General features: G+C 34.7%; 1 protein-coding gene across 1 annotated transcript; it reads right to left on the reverse strand.

Annotated features, from left to right (window-relative positions):
* Window positions 1-9,867: 9,867 nt before the first annotated feature.
* Window positions 9,868-10,779, reverse strand: LOC143654996 (olfactory receptor 4K15-like). The gene has a single exon (XM_077126579.1). It carries the CDS (start codon window positions 10,777-10,779, stop codon window positions 9,868-9,870), a length of 912 nt encoding a protein of 303 aa, XP_076982694.1.
* Between the last annotated feature and the right edge of the window lie 10,791 nt (window positions 10,780-21,570).

A 21,570-nucleotide genomic window follows, 5' to 3' on the forward strand; every position in this document is an offset into this window, starting at 1 on the left:
AGATCTGTATTTATTTTAATTTATTCAGCTCAACATTATTTATGTATCATAGATTTCAAATTCATAATTTACATAAATTTTGATAAATTATCAGCTATTTATTTTCTGAGAATTCCCTTATGCCTATTCTCACCTCCTTTTACTTGTTTACTTGTGTTGGAGCATTTAATCATATCTTCAATATCTTTCATTTCTCTTTGCTAGTTTCCTTCCCTTTAGTTATCAGTGATGCTTTCTATAGAAATACCTCAGATCTATTTTTCAGGCCACTGGTTCTCTCTTAAATTATGTTTACTATGTTCTTTAGCTCATATGTTATTTAGTTATTTCAATAAATAAGATATTTATTTATGTATTTATGCATGTCCAATTTGTTGTTATTTTTTAATTAAACTTTTTTTATTCTGAGACAATTGTAGAGTTACAAGAAGTTGAAAGAAATCACACAAAGGAATGCTGTATCTCATTTGTCCTGTCTTCCCCAAATTGAAAATCTATAGTATCAAAACATAGTACAATATAGTATAGTCTATAGTACAATATAGTACATAAGTAGGATATTGACATTAATGCAGTCAAGGGTGAAACATTTCCATTATCACAAGTTTCCTTTGTGTTGCTGTTTGACAACCAATCCAACATCCCTTTGATCCCACTACCTCCTTAACTCCTGGCAACCACTAAACTGCTTTGCATTTCTGTATTTCATTTAAAAAATGTTATATAACATAGCAACACCATGAAGGTGGTTGAATAAGAAGCTCAAAAAAAGCACTCCTTTCTCCATAGAAACGCTGAAAATAAAGCAGAACAGCCACAACTAACATTCCACCAGCTCTGGAAAATACTCAAGTAAACAGCTACCCAGTGAATGCAGAAACAAGGTGAAACAACTTAAAAATGCTAGGAAAACTGCATGATGCTTATTTGTCCTGGCCCCCCAACCTTATCCAGAGTGGACATTACTATGGGACTGACTACAGCCTGTGTTCCCAGCCAGGCACTCCACATTCCTTTTATGTGTTCCTGGTATCTGTCTCTGGTGGAGGCAGAGTACACCTAACATGCACATTTAGTGCAGTTGTAGGTTGGTCTCAGCCCATTCCCTGAAAATGTAACTCAAGGCAATTGTGTATTTCACCTAAACCAGAACTCACTTGAGGCAGAGAAGCAGTGTGAAGTAGCATGGAAAAGTGACATGGAACAGAGCAAATTGTAACCACCTAGGTGAAAGATTGCAGCTGACACAAAGCACAGTGCCTGGAGCCTAGAAGGAGAGGTTACGGGGAGAGTTTCTTTGGAGGGAGGAGGAAGGGGGCATGAGGACACACAAGAGCATTTTTGATTACTTGGGGAATTATTGAAGGATACTATGCTTGCTAGGGCAAGGCATCCCCTGAAAGACCTGAGAAGATTCTTCTGTTTACCTGGGGCTAATCTACAGGCTCAGTAAAAGCTGGACTAAGGATTGAAGGAGAGCCTCCACACAGAGTCAGTTTATACTGCAGACTTCAAAAAATAATAAATCAGAGGACTATGGAAAGAGAGCAGAGTAGAGAATTCCAGGACTCAGTCCTTCCACCAGAACAACTATTAAACAGACAAGAACCATCTGAGAAAACTATTTGGAAATACTGGAGATCAAAAGAATACTACCCAGAACCCAAGGAAGAACAGTGAATTACTCTTCTGTAAGGCAGCTACCAGCAGCCATTCCCATTCTCAAAGCAGGCTACTGTGTGGTCCAGACTTTTGCTAGCTTACTGGTGACATAAATATCCTCTTCACCAAGACCAGGGATGGGTATGGTCAATCACTGATGAGGGTTTTTGACTAAACCATCATTTTGTACTGATAGCTGGGGACCCAGCTCTAAGAGTGGCCATTGTTTCAAGCCATCTGGGACAAAGTCTATGGTGGAGGAGACTTAACAATGTTCCACTTCCTCATGAAAATGAGGGGACAGTTAGTTGAAGAGCTGCATATTCCAGGCAGGCCAAGAAAGCTTTAGGGAGCCTGGAAGAAGCATTGGCAAGCTTCTTGATGCCTTCCCCAGGGCAATTTAGAGTCAGTCTGCACCACCTTTGCAGGTGGTCCCTGGTCTTGTTTGGATAGGGAAGACAGACTTGGGAAATTCTTACCTGGTATGCTCCTACCAGAATTTTCCCACCAAACAAAAGCAGATTAAGACAATGCAAGGAGTGTAAGAAACTACAGAGGCAGAGAGTCTGGGACAAAGGCTTGCTGGCTTCAAACATCCAGGAGAGGGAGTTCTGTCTCCTGAGAAGAGGGAACAATCAAATTCTTGAAAACAGGGAAACTCCAAAACAACTAAAAAGCAAAAGCCCAAGAAAAGACATAGGTTTAGGAAGGCAGGAAAAACCCTGCAAACTGCATTCACCTTTGGCAGACCTTCCTGATAAGAGGGCTGCAGCTCAAAAAAATCTATCTTATCACCAGTCTGTTGCAAAATGCTGTAACAGACATCTCATGGAATAAATCCCAGAGTTAATGTCTTAAAATATTAAAATATGCAGTCTGAAAGAGGAGAATTCAAGAAAGGCAAAGACACAGGAAACAATGGCCCATCCAAAGGAAGGGGATAAAATTCAGAAAGCTCCTACAAAAATGTGGACATACACAGTGTTTAGTTTGCTAGCTGTCAGAATGCAGTATACCAGAAACAGAATGGTTTTTAAAAAGGGGAATTTAACAAGGTGCTAGTTTATAGTTCTAAGGCCAAGAAAATGTCCCAATTAAAGCAAGTCTATAGAAATGTCCAATCTAAGGCATCCAGAGAAAGATACCTTGGTTCAAGAAGGCCAATGAGGTTCTGGGGTTCTCTTTTAGCTGCAAAGGCACATGTTGAGCATGGTGACATCTTCTAGCTTCCTCTCCAGGTCTCTTGGCACATGAAGCTCCTGGGCAGCATTCTCCTTCTTCATCTCTAAAGATTGCTGGCTGATGGACTCTGTGGTTTTCTCATCATTCCATCATGGTTCTGCGGCTTTCTTCTCATTCTCAGAAGGAACTCTCTCCAAAATGTTTCCCCTTTATAGGATTCCAATAAGCTAATCAAGACCTGTGTTGAAGGGATGGAGTCACATCTTAATCTAATCAAGCTTAATATCCACAATGGATTGAGTTACATCCCCATGGAAACAACCCAAACAAGTTTTCAATCTATAGTACTGAATAGGGATTAGAAGAAACTGTTGCTCCCACAAGGTTGACCAGGATCAAAACACGGCTTTTCTAGGGTACAAAAATCCTTTAAAACCAACACACCCACTCAAGCCTCTAAAAAAATGAACTGAGAAAACAATGCTTAAGGTGATGAAGGAAAATACAGAGAAAGAACTAAAGGATATCAGAAAAATAATGAATGAGCAATATGAGAGCCTTAGTAAAGAAGTAGAAATTTTAAAAAGGAGCCACACAGAACTAGTGGAGATGAAGATCACAATAATTGAAATGAAAAATTGCTAGAGCAAAAATTTCAAGAGCAAATTGGAAATGGCAGAAGAAAGAATTTGTAAACTCGAAGACAAGACAATTGAAATGAGTGAGGCTGAGGAGCAGAAAGGAAAAATAATTATAAAGAGAAAAAACAGCATAAGAACCCTCTTGTACATTCATCATACATACAAGTACATACATTATGGGAGTCCCAAAAGGAGAAGAAAGAAAGAAAGGGGAAGAAGGTATATTCAAAGAAATAACATTGGGGAATGTCCAAACTTAGCAAAAGATGTGAGTATGCATATCCAAGAAGCCCAGAGAATGCCAAACAGTATGAGCTTGAAGAAAAATATGCCCTGACATACAGTGATCACACTACAAAAATGCAAAGAACAAGCAGAGAACTTTGAAAGCTGCCAGAGAAAAGCAGCATGTTATATACAAAAGATTCCCAATTAGATTGAGTGCCTATTGCTCACCAAAATCCATGGAGTAAAGAAGGCAATGGATTTGAATACTTAAAGTTCTAAAAGACAGCAACTGCCAGCCATGAATTGTATTACTATGGATACTTACTTTAAAAAATGAGGAAGACATTAAATATTCTCAGATAAATAAAAGCTGAAGGAATTCATTACCACTAGATCTGTCCTACAACCAATGATAAAGGAAAATTCTTCAGACCAAAAAGAATAGACACTAGATAGTGGTTCAAATAAGCACAAAGAAATAAAGATCTACAGTGAAGGGAATCATTGGAGCAATTATATATACCAGTATTATTGTAGTGCATTGTTTGATATGTAATTCCATTACATATTTCCTACAGGTGCTAGAATGAAATGCATAAAAAGGAATGATAAATCTGTGGTATTGAACATACAAAATATGAATATGTAAGTGATAATTAGTGATAATAAGTACAATGTGGTTTAGAAAAAGTATAAACATATGACAATTGAAGTTAAGTTGGTATCAAACCAATATGAATATTTTATATTGAGAACAGTAATTTTAAGCCCACGTTAACTACAAGAAAAGTATATTCAGAAAAGAGAAGACATTCAATATGACACAACATAGAAAAATAAAATAATTATAAAAGTAAGCATTAAGAGGTATAAGATATACAGAGGCTAAATAGCAAAATTCTAGAAGCTAATCCTGCATTGTCAGTTGTGATTTTAAATGTAAATGGATTAAACTCTCCAGTCAAAAGGCAGAGATTGAAAGAATGGATAAAAAAAAAATGACCCAAACTATATGTTATCTGTAAAAGACTGACCTTAAATTCAAAGGTACAAGTAGATTGAAAGTGAAATGATGAAAAAATAAATAGTGTACAAGTATTTTGCTTACTGCAAAAGATAGCTGGGTAATTCTGACAATATAAGATAAAATATGCCTGAGGTTAAGAACAGTTATGAGGGACAAAGATGATCATTATACACTGATAGAGGGAACAATTCAACCAGAAGACACAACAATTACAAATATATAGGCACCTAACAGCAGAGCCTCAAAAGATGCGAGCCAAGTGTTGACAGATTTGAAGAAATGGATGGTTCTACATCAATAGTAGGACACTCTGATACCACTTAAACTAATGGTAGGACATCTAATCACAGCAATAGAGAAATACAAGAGTTGAATGATACTTTAAACAAACTATTTTTTACATACATATATAGAAATCTACACCCAAGAAAAACACAATATACATTTTCGTGAGTTCACTTGGATTATTTTCCAGGATATACAATATGTTAGGTCACAAAGAAAGTTTCATTAAATCCAAAAATATTGAAATCATACAATGTATATAATCTCCAACCAAACAGAATGAAGCTAGAAATCAAAAACAAAGAAAGAAATGGAAAATTCACAAATATGTAATTAGTTCAAGGAGGGTTTTATTGTCAATTTCTCTAGAATTTCTACATAGACAATTATGTAACTGAAAATACGGATTTTTAAAAATATTTTCCTTTCCCACAAGTATGTCCTTTTGACTTGCTTTATTTTTTTGCTTTACTTTAACTGGCTAGAATTTCCACTGGTATGTGGAATAATACCAGGGAATTATTCATCCTTAAATTTTCCTTCATCTTATATTCTCATCATTAAGAATGATAATAGTTATGAATTTCCATAAAACACTCTTCACAACTGGAAAAAAATTCCCACTATTCCTAATTATCTGAGTATTTTTGTCATGGATGGGTGTGAAATTTTGTCAAATGCTTGGACATTTCCATTGTTTCTACCTTTTTAGCTATTATGGATAGTGCTGCTATGAACATTGTGTGTAAAAGATTTCTCTTGAGTACCTCTTTTCACTTGTTCTGGATGTAAAACTAGGAGAGGAATCCCTGTGTCAGGTGGCATGTCTATGTTTAACTATCTGAGGAACTGTAAAGCATTTTCCACAGTGGCTGCACCATTTTAGATTCCTACCCACAATGTTTAAAGGTTCCAATTTCTCCACATCCTTGCAAACACTTGTAATTTTCTGTATATTTTTTTATTGTAACAATCCTAGTGGATGAGAAATGATATCACAGTAAGATTTATATCTTGCTGATGATTAATGATGTGGAACATCTTTTCATGTTTTTTTTGCCATCTAAATATCTTCTTCAACACTTTGATCATTTTTAAATTGAGTTTTTTGCCATTGGTTGTTGAATTCTTGCAATTCTTTGTAGATTCTGGATATTCTACCCTTATCAGTTATATGGTTTGCAAAAATTTTCTCCCATTCTGTGTGATATCATTAAACTTTCTTGATGTTGTCCTTTGAAACACAAACAATTTAGATTTTGCAGAAACCCAACTCAGTTACTTTTTTTTTCTTTTGTTGCTCGTGTTTTGGTAACATATCTGAGAAATCATTGACAACTAAAAGGTCATGAAAATTTATCTCTGTGGTTTCTTCTCAGAGTTTTATGGTTTAAAATCCTTTGTTTAGATATTTATCCATTTTGAATTAATTTTTGATATGGTGTGATATAACGTTCCAACATCAGTCTTTCACAGATGGATATCCAGTTTTCCCAGCATCATTTCTTGAAGAGATTTTTCTTTCCACATTTAATATTCTCAGCATTCTTATTGAAAATCAGTTAGCCATAATCATATGAGCTTATGCTAGATTTTCTGTTTTATTCCATTGATCTGTCTACCCTTATGCCAATACCAAAGTGTTGTGTTTATTGTAGTTTTATAACAAGCTTTGAAATCAAAAGATGCAAGCTCCAAACTTTGTTCTTCTTTTTTATATTATTTTGTCTCCCTGGGGTCCTTTGATTATGTTGCTTGGCTGTTCCATTTGTGAAATATGGCAGTTGAAATTTTGATTATATTTCTATGTAATCTGTAGTTTGTTTTAGGTGGTAATATTGACATCTTACCTATCTCTTCTTCCAATTTATGAACATGAGATATATTTCTATTTATTTAGGTCTTCTTTAATTTCTCTGACCATGTGTTATAGTTTTCAGTGCACAAGTCTTTCATGGACTTGGTTAAATTTATTCCTAGATGTTTTATAATATTGCATGCCATTTCTGTTTGAAATGCTTCCTCAATTTATTTTTTTGGGGGGTGCTCATAGGTACTGTATGGAACTACAATAACTTTTTTTTTTTCGGAATGGGCAGGCACCAGGAATTGATCCTGGGTCTCTGGCATGGCAACCAAGAATTCTGCCACTGAACTACTGTTGCACCATCCTACAATAGCTTTTTAAGTGTTGATATTATATCCTCCACTTCTGAGGAATTTGTATATGAACTCTAATAGTTTTTGTGGGTATGTTTCCTTCAAGTTTTCTTTATATAAAATCTTGTAATCTGTGAATACAAATATTGTCTAGTTCCAGTACAGGAGAATTTTATTTCTTTTACTTTCTTATCTGTTCTGTTTATAATTTCAAGAAAATATGAAGAGAAAATGGAAAAGCACACATTGTTGTCTTGATCTTCATCTTAGAGGGAAGTTTTCAGTCTTTGACCATTGGGTATGATGTTAGGTATGGGTGTTATCTTTGAAGGAATTCCTTTCTATTTCAAGTTTGTTAAGTGATTTTACTATAAATGAATGTCCAATTTCATCAAATGCTTTTACTGCATCACTTGAGCATCAGTAACTTTTCCTTCAATCTATTAATGTGGTGAGTTATATTGATTGCTTTTTGTTTTTAACCATATTGTATTCCTGTTATAAATCCCCACTAGCATGGAGTTTATTTTTTCATATGCTTCTGGATTTGTATTTTTTGCTTTTTGGGATTGATGTTCATGTGATATGTCTCTTTTACTTTTTTTTTTTAACATGGACAGGCACCTGGAATCGAACCAGGTCTCCAGCATGGAAAGTGAGGACTCTGCCACTGAGCCACCGTGGCCCTGTGTGATGGATATGTTTTTAACGTCCTTTTTCTTTCTACCTGCCTTTTTGGTTGTATGGCTCATGAACACTGTGGTTAGGCTGCATTTGTGTTTTGTGAATTTAATTGTAAATTCAAATTTAGCAGGATTTCATTATGGAAAGTTTTAAGTATGTGGACCCTGCAGAGAGATTTCCATTTTCCTTTGCCACATGCCCTAAGTTTTCATCAATTGCTGAGATGGAACATCTTTCATGTTGATTTTTCACTGTAAAACTCATCTGACTATGAAGGAATGAAAATTTAAAATCAGTCTTCTTTGTGAGCAAAGCCATCATTATAATTTCCATGAGGAAATATTTTTTTTCTAATTATAGATGAGGGCTGTGAGGAAATATTTTTGGCCTTTTCTTTTTTACTCGTCAGCACATTCTTCAGGTACACACCTTCACTGAAGGAATAGGCTTTATGGGTTCAGGCACAAAGGATCTAATTCTACTCCACACACTTGCACAGATGAATTTTTCCCAATGGCCCTGCATTGTCCATCATTTACATGATCTGAAATCACTTCCCAACACCTTACTTCTCCCACAGAATCCCATAAAATTATTGGTTTCTTTTTAAAATGCACCCAGAACTTACAGACTTAATTATGTTAGAATTTCAGATTACCTGTATTTCAATTGTCTCAGAAATAGAAGCATAATCTTCTTTTCTTGATGAACAGGTATCTTATGGGAGTCAAGAAATACTATAGTGCAAGTATAATTTTAAAAGTATTTAGTGATAATTGAATATGTTTGGCTTTATTATCATCATAATCATATTATAAATCTACTTATTGGATTATTTTTAATTCTATATGTCAGAGAGAAATCAAAGGATATTGCAGAATGGTGACATTATGAATGAAAAAACATAACTGGTATTAAATATTAATGTCTTAATTAACATTTAAACTTGAATGTGTGTATATAGGCTTCATTTGAGAAATCAAAAACAATATTCTTATACTTTTGGAGAGCATTAAAAAACATGTATTGTAAGTTATGCTTTCTTCAATTGGGTAGATTAGAAACCATGACCTAGCTAGGCATGGGAATATATAGACAAAAAAAGATATATTTAGCCGTGTTCATGAAATCATCTATTTATATGTGAGAGATTTCTGTTTTTATGTGTAGTCATCAACCCACTAACTTTGACTGGCAATTTTTAACTATGATTTAATACATTGACAATGAAATATTACCTGGGTCTCCAGGTTTGTTGTTTGTCCATTGTCTACGGAAAATATAAGTGCATTTTGTTTTTGAGTTCAGATAATGAGCTCAGACAAAAATATGCTCAGTATTTGATCCCTAAGCTTGGATACTTTGCAGTGAGAGTTTGGCTTGCAAGAAATGACATTTCTACATGCACACACACAAAATACTTGCTATTCAAACTGTTTGAATAGCAACTGTTTCAGACAGAAACAGTTTGAATAGCAAGCATTACAGATACATATATTTCTAAATATACAGGGACAAATGGAAATGATTGGATTCTGTAATTGGATTTATTTTCCCACCTAAAAAAGATAAGAATGGTTCAACAGCATCCTCATCTATAAAATTAAAAACTGTATCTGCCTCTAATTTTTGGCATTAAATGAGATGCTGAGTAGAAATATCTGTAAATTAAACACTATCCTGAATTTTTTTAAAATATGATTTAAACATCCTACATTAGTATTAGGTACATTTTCACATTTTTCAACATGGGTAGAAGGAGCATAAATTTGATAGAACAATGAATTTAATAGAAAACAAAGACTTTGACCATTACAAATAATTTTAGTCTGAATCAAATAAGAATTATTTCATAAGAAAAAGATAAAGAGTCCCATTCTCCTGGTAGGACATTTCAAATTTAACAGTAATTCACAGAAAAGGTGCAGTAACCTGGCTTTTATTATGAGCTATTATTTAACACAAGGGAAAACTGGGAGACTGTCAAGAACTGATCTGTCAACTCCTCAGTTTTCGCATTGCTGATATTACTTCCTTATTTCTTAAAGCATAGATCAAAGGGTTTAAGAGAGGGGTGAAAATGGTATAGAATATTGAGAGCACCTTATCTGCTGGGAGGTTCCTGAATGGCCAGCCATAAATGAAAATGCAGGGCCCAAAGAAGAGGATCACCACTGTGACATGGGCAGTCAGGGTGCCCCGTGCCTTGGCCATGCCAGCTGAGGAATGACGTTGCACGGTGACCAGGATTGCTGAGTAGGAGATCAACAAGAGCACAAAGGAGCTCATGGCCATTAGATCACTGCCTGCAAGCATCAGAATCTGGAGGACATATGTGTCAGTGCAGGCAAGTTTGACAACTAGGTGAAGGTCACAGAAAAAGCTGTCCACTTTGTTGGGGCCACAGAATGGGAGGTTTTCTATGAAGACCAGCTGACTTCCTGAGTGCAAAACCCCAATGACCCAGGAGCCCACCACGAGGCCTGTGCACTTCTGTACACTCATGATGGCCACATAGTGCAGGGGTCGACATATGGTTACATATCTATCATATGCCATGGCCACCAGCAGCATCATTTCTCCCCCAGCAAAGACTTGCAGAAAGAATATCTGGGCCATGCAGCCCTCAAAAGTGATGGTCTTGTGCTCCATGAGGAAGTCAACAATCATTGTGGGGGTGGCAATGGTGGACAGACACATGACAATGAGGGAGAGGTTACTGAGGAGGAAGTACATGGGTGTGTGTAGCACAGGGTCAGAGATGATTGTGAGCACAATGAGGAGGTTCCCCAGCACAATGGATAAATAGAAAAATGTGAAAAAAGCAAAGTAAAAAAGTTGAAGCTCTCGAGGACCTGAAAGACCACGCAATTCAAATTCAGTCACTCCTGACTTAGTTTCTTGTTCCATGATTTCCAATTTCTGTTCCTGATTCAGAAATTTTCCTGTAAAGTGAAATGGAATTGGAAATAAGATCAGAGGTTGTGAGAATAAATGGGCTAAGCTAGTTAGTGACTCATGAAATTCCACTCAATATGCTTATATTCTTTACCTTCTTAAGCCCACAAAAACACATTGCATGCAATAATTTATTTTGTAGTTACTGTTGTATCTTTGGCCTTCATATCTGAATGAAAGCATTACAGCTGTTGTCTAAAACTGTAATTTTACACTTCACCTCTAACACGTAAAAAGTTTAGTAAAAAAGACAATTTAGCTCTAGAGTCAGACTGACAAGTTTCAAATTCTATGTTTTAAATCCTGGAAGGATGACCTTAAGTAAGTTAATTAAATTTCAGTGCTTCAGTTTTGGCATCTTTAAATTGGGGAAAATAACAGTACATACCTAATAGGATTGTTGTAACTATTAAAGAATTATAAAACGTGAAATACTGGCCCTCAGTTGGTGTCTGATGATGTTTGAATACTAAATATTATGCCTTTGTTCCCTCTTCAGTTAAATATTTGCATTTGTAAATTAGCATGATTTACAATATATCAAAGTCTGCACTTATTCTACTTAAAAGAGCACATGCACCACATATTGTTTATAATTTATTCAACAATATATTCAGAAATATTTTATTTTTTATTATAGGGTGATTTAATTTTTTCCTAATAATAATAGATGAATGTTAAATTCACTTTTAGCTAAAATGTTATCATATACAAAATTATCTATTTAAGATATAACAGTATAATTTTGCACTTCAGAAATGTTTGTTTCATTACACCAAAGCTCATCTCACTGAAATGAGGCATGAGTATGCCCATTTTTCACCTCAGCCTTGCTTGACAATATGTTACATTGCTTCTTTGCTATGTGAAAATGCATGTTACTGATTTTTTAATGCATTCCATACAGATTAATGAGGTTGACTATTTATATACTCATATATGAGATGGCCATTTCTATTTTTCCCCTCCGCAATTGCCTTCCCATGAGCTTTGCCCAGTTTTTTATTCGGCTTTTTATAATTTTTTATTTACTCTAAAACACTTTACATATAAGGTATTACCCTTTTTGTACTTTGCTGTTTTCTTCTTAATTTTATTTATATTTTCTATGAAATTGCTTAAGATATTTTAAAGAATTCAGATGTATAATTTTCCCAAGTGGTTTCTGCTTTTGTTGTCCTACATTAAAAGTCTTTTGTACAAGCAACATGTTTACATTTTTTCAAAAGAATGTAGTGAAAGGTTTATTAATTAATAAATTAAGTAGACAAAAATTTTACACAATGATGTCTATGAAAAAATATATTAAATGATTTCTTAGGAGTGAAAATTTGAGAAGTTTCATCTCCAAATGTTACTCTATTGGAAAAGGGGGATGTTGGGGAGATGGTAATTTTTTAAATTTTAAAGATGGAATTTCTTTGAAAGTCGATAGTTGATGCTAAAGAAAAAGAAATTCTCTCACAGTTATTAAAACTCCACCTTAGGGTTGAAAAAGAGGTTTTGCAGCACACCTCTGTCCTCTGAAACTACACCACAAAATTCCATTCCTTTTAGCTGTTCATTTTGCCTAATACCATGAGAAAGAATCTGTTAAGTAGGCTAATATCTCTTGCATAATCCTTGAAACCGGACACATTTTATCCCTTATATTAATGTTCTAATATAAGCATCTTCAGACTGATTGTATTACTTATTCATATTTCTACTAATTTACTGAGAAATTGGTGAAGTTCTCCATGTTCTAACATAAAACTCTCCATTGATTTGCTTCTTTAATGTTCATTAGGTTATTTTTCCAGTTTTGAATTTAAGAAAAAAAGTAACTAAATATAAAATATAAACATAGTAAAAATCAGAAAAGAGATATTGAAAATCAAGACCTAGAGCTCTTTACTTAAGAATTCACTTAAAGGTATTTCTCAAAAATACTGACTATTAAATTTTAAATAACTCCATACACTCTGAAGCCTATAAACATAATAGGAATTATGGAGAAACAAATAAGTATGTTATCCTGTCCCAAAATCTATATGGAGGTGCATTATTGGTACAAGGAACAAAAATAAATAAATGAAACATGAAGGGAAAAAACTTCACAAGAGGCAAGTTCAAAGGCATGGCAAAATTGAAGATGGACTCTTAAATTTATCCTGATAAAGATGAAGGAAGGTTGAGATTTTTTACATATGTGACACTATCTGAGTACTAAATTATGGACATATCAGCCACCAAATAATGGGAGCTAGGCATTTGTGAAGCCCATAGAAAAATAACAGGGAGAATCTCAAAGTATGAAAACAATAATTATGTTTCCAAATCAGTATAAACTAAAAATGACATAGTGAATCTTAACTGTTGGTAAATTGGCCATCAAATATTTTATTAGAATAATCTGAAAGGTCATTAAAACAACTAAAATAACTTAATAGGATAATTTTTTATCCTATTAAGTTTTATCTTTTACCTAGAAGTGATCACTTAAATGTGCATGTGCATGTGTGTGTCTAATCTAGAATGTCATTGGTGACCTTAAAGTATAGAATTAACCTTATAGTATCTCAGTGAAGTTAAATAATCAGCCCAAGCCATATGGTAAGTAAATGACAAAGCTATACCTTCCTCATAGAACACATATGCTAAGCATTCTAAAATACCAGGTTGGCATAACAGGAGTATGGAGGTCAATGTACAACAACTGAAAAAATATGCATGTATACATTTCTAAAGAAGCAAATAGTTCAAGCAAATACGTCAGCCATTCAAGTGCTGCATAACTGGAAATAGAAACTCAAACATCAAGTGACTGAGTCTGCATGAGAGAAATGCATTTTTGCAGGCTTGAAGTTTAGTGGCATATGGAAAATAAAATACCTTTTTTCAGAACTGAAAAGCACTTTTGGAATTCAAAAGCACTGAGATTAGTTCTACCTCATTAACTTAATTGGAGTAATAGGGCATTAAATCAATATAGTTTATTTACAGAAAACTATCTGAAATGGTGCAAGTATTAAAACTTGCACGAGTCATTGCTGGGATGCCATGTAAAATAACTTAAGGAAATACAATTTGTCAGCTGCTTTTATTTCAGGAATTCCACATGAATAACCTAATGTATCATGATAATATCTCAAGTATATTCTTCTTATATTGCTTGCAGTTTGCTTCTCCTTGTACTTTACACTTTATATACAAGGAAGCAGAACTGGATGTATTTCTTATTGCTGGTAAATGTTGTCCCAGTGGGGCCATTACTAACAAGCACTTTAAGTCATAACTTAGAAGTTATTATTTCTATTCAAGGAAAAAGCAGGCTTCCAATCTATCTATACATTTTTAACAGTCTCTTGTAATGACTGTGGAATTCATTTTCTATGAATATTTACTCAAAGGTAAGATTTCTGACCATTTTCTAGAATTGTAATTAAATTCTCATGAAGCAAGTCTTATTCTCCCTGCAAAATCAGTTCAGTCCCAATAACTAACATTAATATTCTTGTGAAAAATATTGTTTCATGCCACATTATATACATTGTAATGTTAGGCATAGGAAAATGTTATGCTATAGCAAATTATAAATCACTTAGCAAAGCAGAAAATCATCCTAGTTTTTCTACATCTTCCAAATTAAATTTAATTCAAGAAACTTTAAAAATTGAGCATCTATAACATGCAGTAGCAAAGAATGAGAATTCAGCAATGCTAAGACCGAGTGCTTATCTGTAAGTAGTGTGTAATTTAGAAAGACCAATTAATGAAAATAAACTGAAACACAATGCAAAATAGAATAATATTTGCATTATGAGAAGTACATATTAAATGATGTGGTTTTCAAATGATATATGTTAGGAAAGATAATATTTGTTGATAAAATCAGCAAAATGGAAGAACAATGAAGAAGGAAGTAAATAGAAAGGGAAGGAAGAGATAAAATATAGTATTTGGGATGAGGACAAAATGAGACCCAAAGTTTTCAAAGGCAGAAAGGGTGACTGAAGGAAGTTTACAAAATCAAAAATGTATGAGTAAAGAAAATTGAAAGTGATCCAACAATAACTACTCCAGCTTTGCTAGAGATAACATATGCCAGAGAGTTTTATTGGACTGTGATTTAGAAGACCTCAAGAAACAGGCTTGGAATTTTTTTGTTGAAAAAAATGGAACACTATTCATGGTTTCAGTGCAGAAGAATATGCTTTAGGATTATGTAACTGACAGTGATTGAGGAATTGATTGGAGCAGAGAAAGTCTGTAGGTGAATGTAAAATTGGAGACTCCTGCAGAAGTTCTCTATATGCCTACTGAAGTCCTGACATCGGCAGAGAAAAAGCAAGGATCAAAGTAAGAGACACCTCAAGGATAGTCAAATCAGATTTACCTGACTCTAAGCAAGGGCCAAAAACAGGCAAGAAAGCCAGAATATAAAATACATAGGAAGGAACAGAGGGAATTTCAAATCCAGGAAATGTCAATCCTTGACCTGTGAAACTCTGGAGGTGTTGTGCAGGTATCCCTTATACTCCTAAGAATAAAGGGGCTCCAAATCTTCACCCACGTCCAACCTGCTGTCATCAGGGCAGCTTTCCACTTATCTAGTCATATAGTTAGCTTAGGCAGTTTCACATTCTAAAAAGTGTTCCACTGATTATTTTTATTTTGATTGACAAAGAACTGATTTAGCTCAGGCTCCTTCTTCTATGCATGTATGGAAGTTGAGTAAATTACTCAACATTCTGAAAAATATGGAGCAGGTACACATAGGGTCTCTTGACTGAACATCCAACCCTCTCACCATAGTGGACTGATTTATACAACCAACAGCAGTATAAAAAAAAACCAAAAAGGGTGGCCCCTTTTTAATATAATTAATACACTTCCAAAAAAGAACAAGTTTTTAAAATAGTTTTCCTTCATAAATTTAAAAATCTTTAATCATTGATAAGGGCTGTAAACAAATGTTGCAGATAAGATCAGAGAATAAAGCTGTATTTGAAGATACTATGAGCTTGTAGGCCATTGTATCAAGTTTAGTTTATGGTGATTATAATAGATGAAGTATATGGAAGGGTTTGGGCAATGAGACCTATTAAGAGGCTGTTGTAATAATCCATGCAGATGGCTTGGATAGAGATCATTACAGTAGAGATCATGATGAGTGGTCAGACTCTGAGGGCATTTTCAAGATAAAGCCAGTGGGATTTGCTGAAATGTTTAATGAGTGGTGTAAGAAAAAGCATCAATTTTGACTCCAAAGTTTTTGACCTGAACAATTGGGAAGATGAAAATTCCATTAACTGAGAAAGATCCCATTAACCTGAGGAACATTTTTAAAAGACCTCTCAAGAGTTCAATTTTGGACATGTTAAGTAGGAAATGAGTAACAAATTTGAGTGATGATAGGTATTGAATTTGGAATTCAAAGGAAAGGTCCAGTTGAAAACAGAAATCTACATCTCAATACTATTGAAATATAAATAGTATTTAAAGCTTTGCAGTTAAGTGAGATCACCAGTGAAGTAGGAAAAATAATAAGAGTCCCAAGGACTGAGTCTTGGGGACTCTCTAATATTAAGAGGTCAGAAAGAGGAGGCAGAACTACAAAAGAGATTGAGGAGGAATCACCAGAATGATATAAACAAAGCCAGAACCAACCAGTGTTCTAAAAACAAAATGAACAAGAGTGCTTCAGGAAGGAGCATGTGATAAGCAGTAACATAGTTACTACTGGCAGTTAAGCAGCAAGAGGACTGAGAAATGACTTCAGGATATAACAATATGGAGGCCACCGGTGGCTGTGAAATTTGTTCTTTTCATGTAAGCTACTGAGAAAGATTCTGAGAAAGAGTAAAATTGATTACATGGGGGGAGGGAAATACTTGAAACCTTGAAGTACATGAAGATAGCAAAAGTAAATGAAACATAAAAATCTGCTGGGCTGTTCTTATACAAGCATGGTAAGATATTGTACTGATTTTCATCCATTAATCAATTTAAAATTCATCATCAATACCATGAAGTAACTAGATCAAGTATTTAACATACATAATTTAATAAAAATCTTTGATCACTTTGGAGAAAGTTGATAAGGAAAATATAGTTCAATAGTCTTGGATCTCCTTCAGGAATGGGCTATCTAAATCAACTTTTTAACTCTGGTGTATGGGACACCAGACTAATTATAACAAGTTTTGGTGAAGATATGGAAGACTTTGAATTCTTATGGTAATGAGGGAATGTAAAATGATAAAAGCTTTGGAAAATAGTTTGACACTTCCCTAAAAAGTTAAACATGCAGTTATAATACAATCTAGTCCTCCATTCCTAGTTTTTTGCCTAAAAAGATAAGAAAGTAACAAATACTTGTACACAAATATTTGTAACAACCATATTTGCAATAGCCAAAAATTAGGCAAATTAAATATCGATCAAGAGAAGAATGAATAAATAAATTATATATATTCTTACAATGGAATACTATGCAGCAACAAAAAGGAACACTATAGATATATTCAAAAACACAGATGAAACTCAAATACTTACACTACGTAAAAGAAATCAGAAGAAAAAAGAATACAAACAGTGTGTTGGGGAGGGGTGGGAGAGAACTTATAGGGCAATGGACATGCTCATTATTTTGATTATGGTGATAGTATCATCAATATATTCATAAACATGTCTCTATTTCAAAGTTTATTAAACTATGGGCTTTAAATACATTCAGTTTACTGTATATCAATTATAACTTAATAAAGCAGATTTAAAAATACAACTACAATAACACTCAGGAATCTTACTTTTAGTTATCTACTGAAAAGAAATGAAAACTTACATTCACACAAAAACCTGTACACTATTGTCTATAGCAACTTCATTCATAATCAAAAATGAGAAACCAATCAAATATCCAGAAGTCTGTAAGTGAATAAATAAAATGTGGTATACCCTTAAGATGGGACACTATTCATCCAAAAAAGGAATGTACTACTGATTCATTCAATAGCATGGATGATTTTTTTTTTTTGAGTTTTTGCCCGGAATATCCTTTCATTTTCAACACATCAGTATCCTTGCATTTATGTATATCTCTTATAAACAGCGTAAAGCTGGATTTAAAAAAAAAATCCTCCGAACCATCCCTGTTTTAATTGGAATATATGCACCATTTACATTTAATACAATTTTTTCCACTTATTCTTTGTTACTTTGGCCCTTCCATTCTACCTTCGTTTGGATTAAGTTTAAATATTCCATTTTATCATTTCCTATTGGCTTTTTAGCTATATCCTTTTTTTTTCAAAGGTTGCTCCATGAACTACAATATGCATTCTTAACTTATTATAGTCTATGTTGAATTACTATTATATGAATTGTACATATAAACTGCAAAATTCAATATTATAATTCTATTATCCTCCTCCAGTTCTATGTGATATTTTATCATATATGTAACTATTACATACTTTACAAACTCTATACTGTAACATTTTAATCTTTGCTTTCAACAGTCAAATATTATAAAAATTAGAAAAAAACATTATTTTTATTTACCTTTTTTTTTGACCCATTTCTACTACTCTTCATTACTTCCTGTAGATCTAAGTTTCTATTTCGCATCATTTTCTTTCAGCCCGAAGAACTTCTTTTTGTATTGTTATAATGTAGGTTTTCTGGTGAAAGATTATCTCAGCACTTGTTTATCAGGCAATATATTTAATTATCTGCATTTTGAAGGATATTTTCACTGGATTTAGAACTAACAATTTCTGTCATTCAGGACTTTTAAAATGTCATTTCATTTTCTCCTTGTTTCCACTGTTTCCTATGAGAAGTTAGCCATAATTTTTATTGTTCCCTTGCTGAAACTTCAATTACATATGCATTAGACTGCTTGATATTATTCCACAGGACACTGATCCTCTGTTCAGTTTTTCTTTTTTAATCTTTTTCTTTTGCTTCAGTATGGATTATTTCTGTTAACTCATCTTCAAATTCCCTCATCCTTTCTTTCTCAGTGTCCACTCTCAGATTGAACCCATTATGTTAACTGCTGTAACAGATTACCACAAAGTAAAGGATTTAAAACAACAGAAATTTATTCTCTTACAGGTCTGGAGGCTAGAATTGTGAAATTAAGGTGTCAGCTGTGCCATGTTCTCTCTGAAAGCTCTAGGGAAGAATACCTCCTTGCCTCTTTTAGTTTTGAATAATTGCCTGAAATCCTTGACATTGCTTGGCTTGTGGCAACATAACTCCAATCTCTGCCTCATTATTCATATAAGCATCTTCCCTCCATATTTTTTGTACTCTGTGTCTTCCCATGGAATTCTCCTCTGTGTGTGGCGTGGATGGATTTTAAATGTAGTTTGCTAAGTGAAAGAACTGGAACCTTATAAACCACACACTGCATGATTCCATTTACATGATAGTTTACAAAAGGCAGAACCACAGAAGGGAAAACAGATGAGTGATTGCCAGGGATTGTGAGAAGGGGGAGAATTTCATTGTATATGGATATAATCAGGAACTTTTTGGGGGATGGAACTGTTCTGTATAAAACTTTGTCATGGTGGACATATTACTGATCATTTTCAAAACCCAAAGAAATGCACACCACAAAAAGTGAATTTGTTCTTTGTTTTTAAAAAAATCATAGATAATTATAAAAAAACCTTTACTCTCTTAACCCAGTGAAAGTCAAATAAGTTGATAGAATACTAAGTGTTCAATGTGCATAGCATGTTAGGACAATTAAAAAAAGAAAAAAAAACTTTATTAGAGATAAAGAAAAATCAAAATAGAACAATGAGAAATATTTATTTAATCATTAAATGAGGTGATTAGAATTGCTTACAAATGTAAAAATCTACTCAGTATGTAGGGAAACACTATGAAAAGCAATTTAGCAAAATAAATCAAGAGACTTCAAAATATTCATATATTTTGTCTTCCTAATTTAACTGAGAACTTAATGGAAGAAAAGAATGGTGAACTTGCAGAAAATACTTAGTAAATATATGTAAATGATAATTTTTATTTATTCTATAATTATCTGCATTTTTTCCAACAGATTAAAATTCACACATTTCTAGGCATTGTGACAAATGCATAGACGTTTGTCCACCATCACAATTACATGCAGAGCTGTTCCAAAAGTTCCCTGATGCTATCCCAGTATAGACAATTTCTGCCCCCTCACCACAAGCCCTTCCCACAAGCCACTTGCATGTTTTCCTTCCAACAGTCTTTATTAAATTCATGGTTATTAAAAGTCAACACATTTAGGAAAATGTTTAAGGCATAACTTATGAAATAGATAAGTTTATTTACAGTATGAAGCCCAAGTGACCGCCCAAATCCATGTTTCGCTTTGCACTCCAGGACGTGCCATCACAGGAGGTGGGTGCCGCCCTCTGTCATCTTAGGGCTGCGCAGCCTAGCCAGAGACTCCCCTTGGTTCCTCCAACCACCCGCGCTGCCTCTGACCAACCATGCTGCTGCAGACCCCGCCAAGACTGCAGCCGTCCCCTCTGTCATTCAGTTCACTGCTTGCATGCACCCTGTGATGAAGAAAGAGAAAAACCTTCATCCAGACCCAGGCAGAGTGGACCTCTTCAGCCACATCCTGACCAGCAGAGAGAACCCGGAGCTCACCCTCAAGAGCTGGGGTCCCTCAAGAGCCATTTTCTCAGAATCACCAGCTCCTATTCTGGGTCATGCCTCAGTAAATGTTCTACCTGGAAGATGAGACAGCGTCCATCTGGATGTCTGACTATTAGTGAGAAAACTATAAATTAAAGTCAAAGGTCAGCCAGTGAATCCATGGCAGAAGCAGAGCGCCTAATGAGCAATCACCCGGCTGGAGACAGTTTCTCTAGCTCTTTGACTGGAAGTGGAAGGGAGGGAAAGAAGTTTGGTCTTGCACTTCTTAGTCTACTCAGGGTTCTGAGTGACTGCACTCTTCTTTCATATGTGGGCTGTGCTTTAGACTGTGAACAATGAGGTTCCATAACATCAATAACAGATTCCTAGTCCAGTACTTAAGGTTTTGCTAAAACCAATTGTTGGGGCCCAGAAGCAGGCCTCTGACAGTTGGCAGAGCTGCATCAGAATAACTTTGGAGGCACGACCCCTTGACCTCATGTGAAATGAGGTCCAGCTTGTACATACCTTACCTAATCTGGCCTTATATGAGAAAGTTCTGCCTCTGCAGTTTCAGGCAAGTTAGTCAATGCTCACTGTGCTCTCAAGGACACTGACTCTGGAGCCTGAAGAGAGTGGTATGGAAAACTTTCTGATAAGCAACAAATGGTTCCTGGGACAGAAACTGTGAACCAAACTTTGTGCTTTGCAGGCATGACAGATGTTAAAAATAATCTTGCTTTCTTATACTCCCTAAAACAGTTCCCATGTAAGAGCACAATAAATATGTGGACGTCAGTGTGTCTGGTACTCCTGCTCCTGATGAGTCCTCAGACCCCACTTAACTAACTTCTTGCATCTGTCATTTCTTAATCCTGCGTGGTACCCCTTCTTCTCCCTGGTCCCTAGGGAAATCCCTGCAACCAGTAACAGTGTAGCACTTACTACATTGGAATATACATTCGGTGTGCCTGATTTTGTTCCCTTAACAAGTAACTTTTTGATCTTAATCATTTTCTAAAGCCATGTTAGTTGAACAGAAGGCCTTGTCTGTCTTAAGGAGTACTCTTTGAAGAAGGGCCCAGTTATCAATGAGTCAGTTTC

This window comes from Tamandua tetradactyla, chromosome 14 (assembly GCF_023851605.1).
Source record: "Tamandua tetradactyla isolate mTamTet1 chromosome 14, mTamTet1.pri, whole genome shotgun sequence".
NCBI classification, from domain to species: domain Eukaryota; kingdom Metazoa; phylum Chordata; class Mammalia; order Pilosa; family Myrmecophagidae; genus Tamandua; species Tamandua tetradactyla.